At 42.8% G+C, this 10,522-nt stretch overlaps 1 protein-coding gene across 1 annotated transcript in view; it reads right to left on the bottom strand.

Moving 5' to 3' along the window:
* Positions 1-3,863: 3,863 nt before the first annotated feature.
* The window catches only part of FBXO47 (F-box protein 47), a 9,563-nt gene continuing 2,904 nt past the window's right edge, over positions 3,864-10,522 (bottom strand). The window contains exons 3-10 of the mRNA XM_009699318.1: positions 9,724-9,800; positions 9,089-9,166; positions 7,843-7,951; positions 6,761-6,937; positions 6,019-6,165; positions 5,261-5,403; positions 4,688-4,847; positions 3,864-3,976 (exon numbers count right to left, since the gene is read on the bottom strand). Of these exons, the coding sequence (XP_009697620.1) occupies positions 3,864-3,976; positions 4,688-4,847; positions 5,261-5,403; positions 6,019-6,165; positions 6,761-6,937; positions 7,843-7,951; positions 9,089-9,166; positions 9,724-9,800 (1,004 nt within the window). The remainder of the gene's footprint in view (positions 3,977-4,687; positions 4,848-5,260; positions 5,404-6,018; positions 6,166-6,760; positions 6,938-7,842; positions 7,952-9,088; positions 9,167-9,723; positions 9,801-10,522) is intronic.

The raw sequence follows: 10,522 nt of genomic DNA, 5'->3' as shown, positions 1-10,522 counted from the left end.
CACGCACGGCTCCGGGAGTAAACCCCGCTGCTGCGGAGAGGTGCAGGGCAGCCTGCGAGCCCTGAGAACGATGAGATATTGGGAAACCAGGCCGAGCCACCTCGGTGTCCCCCAGTGTGAGCAGCAGCTGCTGTGGAGGGGTCCCGGATCCAGGCACCGTGGGGTCCAAACCAGGCTCTCCCCGACTTGGAGGGTGCCCCAGCATCTGAGCCGTGGCTCACCCTCACTCAGGTCCCCTCGCTGATGTTCAGAGAAGCTCTGGGAGGTCTCAGTTAATCTCAGCATAGAAAAAGAAACATTTTTAATATGATGGAAATTTCTGTGGGACGGAAAGAACACTTCAGAGCTTAATTTCCCCCAGCTTGGAGAGGCCTGGGAAGGTATTTGGGGCATCAGGAGGATTTTTCCTGTCCTTTTATGAAGTCCTGCATCGATCCCTGCCCTTAGACTGTCAGTCACATGCAACGCTGTTTTCACACTGAAAGTTTCACCCTCCTACCAGACAAAATTTTCATATGCCTGGTCTCTCCCAGGATTTATTTTTAATTTTTTTTAGGCAATAAACACTTGAAATATCTGCAATGGGAAAAACTGCTCATGCCCCATTAGTGCACCATGGCACAAGTGGGTGCAAGAGAACAGGACCCAGGGAGAGTAGGGGCTGTGCCGGCACTGCCGGGGTACACTGGAATTGGATGATAAGACTTTCAGAAGACGGTGTTTACAGAAAGAAGAGGGATTTCAGAGTCTGGGAATGCTGGATGCGGTTAGCGTTGCCAGCTGAATACTTGACACTGCAATTTCCTGTTAGTAAAACTCCTGAGAGAAACACAAAGTTGGCGACTTTGCTCCCGAGCGTGTTCTCAGTGCACCAGCCTCAGCCCCAGCTACCCAGGACGGTCCCTCACCGCTGAGCCCTGGAGATGCAGAAAAGCTTCTCCTCACTCCACCACCAAATATAGTCGAAAATCAGAAGCTTGAAGTATTCTGGGAGGAATTTCTTCAAGCATAAGTCATGTTCTCAATAACCTCCGCTTCGTGAGCCCGTATCTGATGTCAACATCTGCAGTGATTAAGAGAGAGTGAGTAACAAGGAATGCATGGAATGGAAACTCAGCTGAGTGTGAAACCAGGAACAATAATTTTCTCTTACTCTGAACGCCCCTCTCCCCTCAGAGGGCCTTACAAACCCACCAAGCTATGCATAACAATCCCTTCCTCCATGCCCAAAACCGGCCAGCTCCGTGCTGGAAGGTGAAGTGACCCAGCCCAGCAGCTGAGGACTGCAAAGGGTTGGACACCACCAGGCAGGAGAGGTGCTTGCAGACAGAGGGACGGCCGCAGCGGACAGGGACAGCTCTTTAGCAGATGGGATACGGTGCTCCACAGCTCAGATTGCAGTCAGGCTGCAGCCCTGCTCTGAAAAGAGCTACGCTGGCACAGGGGGAATTTTGCTTCTCATCTTGGGAGGGTTTTATCACCCCAGCAGCAGTTAAAATTTGTCAGCAAAGGCAAAAGCACCATTTTCTCAAGTATCTCAAGCTCCTCTGGCGCATGGTGCGGCCCGGGGGCTCCCCACCTGGATGCCATTAGCCCAGAGGTGTTTAATTGCGAGGGCTGGCCCGATCAGAGGGCGATATTGGCAAAGGAGGCTGCAAGGCTGGTGGCATTTTCCAGTTCAAACAAAACTGGTTTGGGAAGTACCGCTTCGGTGGGTTTGAGCTTTGACCCTTTGGGGAGGCAAGTCCTTGTCTGGTGCAAATGCTGGCGTACGTATGAATGCTGCAAAAACTAACGCCAAAGGCTTGCTGAGCTATTTTTGATGTAAGAAAAAGAGCAGTTAATAATAATTAATAATGCCATCAATAATTCACATTTGGCAGCCACATAAAACTTGCATTCCTGGAGGATCCGCTGTGAGAGCGAGCTAGTGCCGGCAGAGCTGACATTTCATCTTTGTTGGCTGCTGCCAGTGAATCAAAGAACTTACTTTTCCTCTATCGTTGTGCTCGCATAATGGCATCCCTTGTGACGGGCTTTAATTTATTGCTGCTGTGTCCTCAGTCCCGGGAGATGAGACAGGCACTGGCAGAGAAGCTACACCAGCCCTGTGGTGCTTTGTGTCGCAGCACGGCGACGCAGCGTTACGCACCGGCAATACAATGGGCCGAGAAGATGCGGTCGTTCAAGACTTCATTACTCTGGATTCCATCGATTCAGATGACTTATTGGTAGCGATTCCTGCGTACAAAGGGAGGGACAGCTAATGATCTGGGCTGTAGCATTCCACCTCAGCGGCTTCTTGGCTGCGTTTCCCTGTCACCGTACGCACTGCAGGTCTGTTGCCTGCTCATATTCCGAGTCCATTAGCGATCAGTTTGGAGGCACTCAGGTCACTGACTAGATATCAGGCAAAGAGTCTTGCATTTTGCCTACTTCAGAAGTAACAACGTAGTTGCAGCACAATTGTAGTATTGGGGCGTGCTCTGAAATACAACCTTCAAACAGTGAGGAAAAAAAGGGATTTTTGGAAGCAGTTGCTAGCAGACACTCCTCTCAGGGAAGGCTTCACCTCTGCCATCTACCGGCACGCTGCAAAGATCCTCGGCAAATTTATATCCCATATCCACTCCTTAATGTAGGCAAATCCTGTCTGTAATTGTATATTCAACAAATGTCACAAGAAATTTTAACATGCAAACTTCCAAGCAAATCATTACAGAGCTGTTGTCAGCTCGTTGCTGATGAAACCAAGTGGGGGCAGCTGAGATAAATCAGTACCACCCTAGCTGCTTCCAGCAGCTGAAGCCTGGCTTTCGAAGCTAAACGTGGGTCCCTGCAGCTAAAATCTGGTCCGAAAGCAGCACTAAAACATTTGGAAAGTGTTTCAGGTAGAGAAGGCGGCTACTTAATCATACGAAGAAAACAGCCGTGTCATAAACAACACAAAGTAAGTGCTTTTTATTATGCATTATGTATTTTTGTTTTGAAGTCAAGATAGCAGAAAATCCAAACCTTTTTAAGTAGCAAACATTTACTTCCTTTAATGAAACGGTGATCTTAGTCTACATGCATTTAACGTGTGTCTTCAACTTAGCTAAGTCCTATAAAGGCAAATATACTCTTAACAGTTCAGTTATTACACTAGGCAGGGAGAGGGATTTGAAGTTTCTTCTGCTTTGTGGTTAAAAGGCACCTGTAGTCTGAGGGGAAAAAAATTGTCTTGCTTGATCAAAGCAGTTAAATTGCTTTCAGGAATCACCTCTTTCTAGTAAAACTGAATGACCAATCCATGGAGCGCTTCTGTCACAGAACGTTAAGAGTTAGTGAGAGAGACCCTGGTAAACTGGAAAAATGTAGCTGTGCTTCTCTAATTATGTCTGTCTCTTTTGCCTCCAATTCCCAAGAGAAAACAAAATTCAAAGATCAAAATGTTTTTGGTTCTGAACTAAGATAACATTCTTCAATTTGTGTATGCACATCAAATATGAAAACCATGTCATTTTTATTGTGTATGCAAACACACACAGTGGGAAAAGAATGCAGTTTGTGTTCCCAAATGCGAGGCCCCCAGCCTGCTTCCTCATTCTGTCTTAACGCGGTCTCAGAGGAGCAAAACACCCAGAACTCTGCTGCAAATGCTGAGAGGTCCCCAATAGCTCCATGAGCCCATTCAGCTGGTCTGACATGTACGTCACTCGCTTCTCCTGCTGCCACCCCAGCTCTTACTGGAAGGAAGTTTAAGAAATAATTGGACGGTGAAGGGCAAATGTTTTTAAAAAAAAACAAAAAAAACAAAAAAAACCCAAAAAAACCAGAAAAATCCAGCAGGAGTAGAGCAAGAGTCTGTAAAATTCAGAGCATCAAATGGTGTTGCTTTTCATGGTCAGGTACAGGATTTCTTTATGGAAGTTCGCTTGTGCATTTATAAGGTGAAACAAATTCAGAAAGCTGTTGTCCTCTTCATCACGATCCCCTACCAGGGCAAAGAAAACCATTTAAAAATTATTAGTGAAACTAAATTACTTCTTTGAAGATAAACCTTACTCCTTCAGTGTTTTCAGCAGAGGCTGAATCAGCAGCCTCCACTTAGATTTATGAGACGTCAGCTACTGCACCTGATGGCAGGACAGCTGTAAAATAACACGGGAGACTCTCTCCAAAATTCCTTCACCAGCTTGTCCAAAGATGGACAAGAGCAATTGTGCGTTAAGACAAAAATCTGTCCTAACTGAGCAGGCTGTTCATCTTTACAGCTTGGCATCGTAATCAGCCTCGAGGTTTTATAGAGGCTGACAAGCTGTGGACAGGGAGCAACTGCAGGCTGTGGAGCTGAAGGGGCTGGCTGGCAGCGGCGCAGAGCCTGTGTTCAGACACAGCCCGAAAGGACCTCAGGCCCGATGCTCTGGTGGGATGTGTTTTAAAAGACTGTTGGTTTCACCACCCACAGCACTAGGAATCTCTTAGACAAGAGAAACTGGTTAAAATAAATGTCTCTCCCAATTATGACACCTGATTGATTATTTTATGTTATCAAAAGCCTTCAGGCACTGCAGTATTGTTCTGTCTGGTGAGGGAGGGAAGAAGGACAAGCTGCGGTGCCATGCTAACTGTGTTGCTTGATGCCTTGGTCAGCGCTGGCTCCTGGTTACAGAGCTCACCCTGGCTCGCAGGCCCGCAGGCTTACCGGACAGAACTGCCTGTAGCATGTCCATGATCATGTGCGCAAAGGCGTTCTCCACACACTGCAGGAAGTTGTTTCTCTCCCCTGGAGTCCTGAAAACTTTGCAGACCTTCTGCATCATTTTTACTGCCCAGTCCATGCAGTACAGGTCCTTCTCACAGACCTGACGTACACAGGAAATGTTACAAAGGCACCTTTTATGATGAGTACGATGCTATAAAAGGCAAGATTAAATCTTAGAATTAACTATTGATTCTAATGAATGGCTGGATCGGTTGCAGCCATGGCCTGGAAAATTAGGGGTTTTTATGAGGACTTAGAGGTTGTCCTTGTTGTTGGCACGCTAATGGCGGAACTTCTCAACCTTTTGCTATTGGTACTTCTCCTCAAGGACAGGCTTGCTCCCCTGCGGAGACCTGCTGGGCAGAGACCAGAGGGTGGAGGAGTACCAAGTCTCTTGCTTGACTTACTCTTGGTTTGTATGAGTAGCTGGGGAAACAGTTTTCGAGTCTGGGAAAGCAAATCTGGGGGTAAAGAGACAAAAGGCCCAAGCCTGCTCCGTTCAACAGTACTCACCAAAGCCAGGAAGACCATGAGTCTGGCTAACTCGACGGCTCTCCCATTCACAGCTTTACTGGCCATGAAAGTGAAGCAAATGTTGTTTCCACTCAGAATAAGAAGCCGAGCATTGTTCTCCATGAGCCACTCCCGGGGAACAACTTTGTAATAAAATAGAGAGAATTTTAGTGATATTTGAACAAAAAGAAAGGAGTGCCACAATAACTGTTCTGGAAGATGTGAATTTATGAATTGTGGGCTTTGATAGCTAACCAGAATTTGTGAGGGGACACCCTCTGGAATACAATTGCAGCAATGAAGTCATACCAGCAATTCCTACCAGCGATACAGTTAGAGCTCTTTACAATAGCTTCGGTGATACAATCTCACCCAAAACTAACTCTCAGTGTAGCCGTTAACGTTGTTCAGTAGACTTTTGGCTTGAAAAAACATTATGTTTTCAGCTTACATAGCTTGGACAATATTTCCCTAATAATGGCTTGACAAGACTCGAATTTTAAAGGTCTGCATGGATTCTTAAAATATTTCACAATGGGGAAGGAGAGCCTGAATTTGTAAGCAGTGCTGGTTTTCTCTCATCCCCAGCTACTGCCTGGCTTCCACGTGTAATGACTTTTCCAGTTAGGCCGCAGCTACTGTGAGGAACGGTGCAATCGGTTTCCCAAGGCACCTGTGTGTCTGAAACACACTTATTGCCAGATTTGGAGGACATGAGCATATAAGCCTATGGATTAATGATAAAGGCAAACACACACCTGACAGCTCGTCCACAAGACTGATAACATCATCTGCTGTCCATTCTCTAGCTTCTGTGTCATACAGCAGTTTAATTGCATCTGCTAGACCTTTCAGACTGGTCTCATCTGTTGGTCCTTCTATCATTTTCTGCCAAACCACATGTCCTGAATATAGTAATATATTAATCAAAACACTTAATGTGACAAAATAATTTCTTATTTTTTAAACAAGGAAGGTGCTAAACTGGCCCTTACAGCGGAGTCAGAGGAGGGGTATTCAGGTAACACAACTCAGTCTTTGTGACAGGAAGATTTTTTTTCCATCTGTCACTTTAGTAGGGACAGTGGTAGTTGCAGCACGAATCAAAGGGTGATTTAAAGAAACCCAGGTCTAATAATTAAGTGAGAAAGCATGCTTTTCTTCAGGGAAACGGATGCTTCTTTGAGGGGCGTTCCAGCTAACTCTAGCCTAAGCAGGGGAGAATAGAAGAACAGAGGTGCAATTTCTTTGCTTGAATTTCAACTTTTTTTTTATCTATACGTGGATATGTGTGTGTGTATATATATATATACACCCACATATATATCATTTATGTATTTTATGTACGTTAGTGAGATCTGGTTAAGCAGAACAATTTTTTTCTAGGCAATACGATTACATTTTATTTGCATAAAGCTTGGTTTTCAGAAATGCTGCATCCTACAAGGAAATCTCATTCTCAGGGAACAAACTTTGAAAATTAATCCCCAGACTACTCGCCATCAAGAGAGGACACTGGCCCAAAGATGATATACAGCAGGCGAGCTTGATTAACCATGGGCCACGGCTTTAAAATACGAGTCAACCAAAATGCAGAATCACTTCGATGAATCCAGTGGTTCAACAAGACGCTACGACAGTATAACCTTATCCGCAGCTCTAGCTTTCGGGCGCTTCCTGGGGTAAAAGAATGTAGATATTAAGCCTCATGCAGCACAGATCATCTTTTTTTTTTTTTTTTTTTTTTTTTTAATAGGAAGAGAAAGAAGGATTTTCTTAAAGCTGCCAAGAACATCTAGGGGAATTTAATTAAATTCTCTACTTCCCGAGTCTGGCTCTTTTGGCTACGTTGCGCTAATTCAGGCCATAGGATCTATCGACGTACCCTCTGGTACCTTTCTGCAGCAACTCATTCAGTCATCTCTGCAAGGGCTCTCAGCTATGGTTTTTGGTTTCTGGTTTTTGGCATCAGTAAGTGGAAATAGGAGGAAGTATGTATATGGCTGTGTATAAAGTGTCCCACAGAAATACCCAGTTCTGTGCTGGGTAACATGAGAATTTCTTGAGAGGCACGTGCCACGTCAGTGTTGGGTTTCAGAAATATTAAACCTAACTTTTTACTGCGTCATTTTATTTCTGTGTTGGTTCCTTTCCCATTGATTTCACTGGCATTGGTGTACATTAAGAAAGATTCAAGTCCATGTTACTGTTAACGTATATACATAACTTATGCATTGGTTTGATAATGGAATGATGCCAAAAAACCTAAACACCTCTCAAAACAACTCTCTTCAGAATATATGTCAAAGACAAAGGCACTTATCTTTGCTTTTGGTGAAGAAAAAATAGCCGTATTCATCTATATGAAGTATTTACTTTAGAACGCCTACTTTCTGCATAATATTGGAGCTAACAGAACGTACGTGAGGGTCAGGGAAGGACTGGTGCTACAAGGCTTAGCTGAGCTAAAACGTTCTCAATTCTAGAGACGTTTTGTTTGCAGTAATCAAGATACATTTTCTGGCTTCTCCATGATAGCACATTTTGATTTCGTAGGACTTTTTTCCTGCTTTGATGATTACCCGGTTTGCTGCTGACAACTGTCTGTACTTTACGGGGTAAATTGCTCAGCTCACAGAGGAAGTTAAAAACCCGGTGACACTCTAGTTCATCCCAGCCTGCTGTGAGGATCTGAAGATCACAAAAGAAAGGAAGTAAAAATGAATAGACTGAGCCATAGATTTAGATCACAATGCCATTCCTCCTATTAGATAAATGAAATCTGTCCTGCAGTTTCTCAGAACAGAGAGGGAAGGTGTCGTACCTGGAGTGCCGTACCTGCACAGCATCTCCCTGAGGAGTGTAGGGAAACCATTATCTGCTACAGAGGTGCTGTACATGATGGCAGAGGTTGTACTTAAGCTTAATGCAGCCCAGAAGCAAAAGCTGCTAATGGTGTTCCACATTCAGGGCCAAGACCTTATTTTTGAACTTTATATGGAAAAGTACACAAAGGTATTTGCTAACAAGACAAATGTCCCAGCACAAATAATTGTCTGTAACTCTTAACCACAGAAAGATAATCACATTTTTTGTATTATCAAATACTTTAATGCTGCACACATATACAACACCTGTACACACAAGTTTCTAAGACTTAAATGCATTTAAAATGTGCTCAAATGCTTGTTCTTCTAAGAGAGAATTTGTTTCTGTATTTTTTTAAAACAAAGTTACTCTCCAGTAAAGCCTCCCTTAGGCAATCGTAACACTTCACAATCAAAGATCTCAAGTAGTGTTAAAAAGATCCTACCCTTAGCATTTTACTGCATATTTGCAATCACAGTAGTAATTACAGTAAATAAGCTGTGGATTGCTGAACTAATTCATTTGACACTGATTTTTTTTTTTTTTTTTAATTCATTTTCAGCTACCACAAGCTAACAAAAATATTCTGGCGTATGATGTGTACAGCCATTTACTTTTAAACTAAACCACCTCTGCTCTTGATTTGTGAATTTGAAGGTGTGTAATAAAATGCTCCCCTTCTCCCATGTCTTCTTAGATAATAAATCGCTAATCAAAAATCCAGACTGGTTGGTAGTGAAATCCAGACCAAGGAATTCTCAAGTGTCAAATCAGCAACTTGAACAACCAGAAAGGAAATGCAGAGAACTGTGTGAATAAATACCTTCCTCCCTACACCCCAAGGCTCAAAACCATCTTATACTTCTAAATATCTTGCAAAAACACAGATTAATTCCGAAAACGACCTTAATTTTCTTTTATATTTGTGATACTTGCCTTCTCTCCATAAAGATACTATACCTGTAAAAATACCCCATAGCACTGTAATCCTAAACAATGCAAAGGACTTGGACAACCATTAAGTTTAAAACAGGAAACCTGCAAGTGCAAAACACTAGTAATTTATCTTAACTGACCATAAGCTGATTCCTATGATTGAACGTGTTCTGTACTACTTGTGTACACAATACTGATTGAAAGAATCAGAAGGATTCTCTTCACTTATTGTATAAAGGGACAAGTTATAGTACCTATGTTACAGCTTAGCATTAAGTTCAAAACTGTGGTCAAACGGGTGTGCAAAAGGTCTCTAAGAAGAACAAGCCTGTTTTCAGGAGACTACAATTTCTGTGAAGAGCTGTGCTCTTCCACTGCAAAATTTCTAGCAGTCCACAAACTGAAGAAAAGTGGAAAAACCATTGATCTTGGAATATGAAATCTCAGTAGAACAGCCTTGTGTTCAATATGCTAGCTTAGGCTTTTCTATTGTTATTAAAAAGGGACTGATTTCAAATCAATAAATTCATTACACAGTCCTAATAAATTCCAGCAAAGGGACAGTAAAAGGCATAATTCAACTAGCAAGTGCCCTATAGAAATGGCGGTGGAAGTGCAAGGGACAATTTGAAATACTAATGAAACGAACGTGAACTTACTTCTGAGAGAATCTTGTGTATATACTTTAGCCTATCTTTTGTAGGCAATAGAAGCGTGCATCTTTTAAGCAGCAACCCTGTGGACAAAATTAATACATATATGACTATGAGTACACATACATGGCACATACATTACTGAACGAGCTGAAGCATTCACATCACGTGCATGCACGCACCAGTGAGAAAAAGCTGCTACGGCAAGGTGAAAAGAGCAGTGCAAAATCGTAATCTGTGCTTTGGAGAAGGGGTGTGTGCTTTTGTAGCGGGGACGTCTTTTACTAGAGAAATGTTGTCAGCTAGTACGTAGGCTTCCTATGCCATAACTTGTTTATTGCATTGTTTAAAGTCCCTGTTGGTCACAGTTGGAGCCCTATTAAAATTACTATATTGGTTTTAGAATTAGAGCTGTTAAAAATATTGGAAATAAATGTTACTTGTTGCACCTCTTTTAACAGTAACCTGGGGAATGCTGGTTTTCCCCTTACATCATGGAAAGCCGAGCTTCCAAAATTTTTTCAAGATGGCCACATGCTCCAAAAAGAAAATAGTCTAAACTGTGTTAATGTAAAACATAGCAAAGAGGTAAAGTGATTTTCCTATACAGGACTGAAATGGTATGTGTTTAGGACGTGAAAGTCTGGAGTTCATTATAGTGTGGAACAGCTGTTTGTTAAGAAGCATTTTTTTCTACACGACTGATAGAAAATGGGTTAACGGCTTGCTCTTCACAAGTTTTACCAGAATAAAATATATATATCTTGTTTGTTAATGAAGTAATCCACAGAAAAGCATGTATGTT

Source organism: Cariama cristata, unplaced genomic scaffold (assembly GCF_000690535.1).
Source record: "Cariama cristata isolate BGI_N322 unplaced genomic scaffold, ASM69053v1 scaffold37904, whole genome shotgun sequence".
Lineage (NCBI taxonomy): Eukaryota > Metazoa > Chordata > Aves > Cariamiformes > Cariamidae > Cariama > Cariama cristata.
Note: the sequence above shows the minus strand (reverse complement) of the source record. Positions and strands in the feature narration are given on the sequence as shown.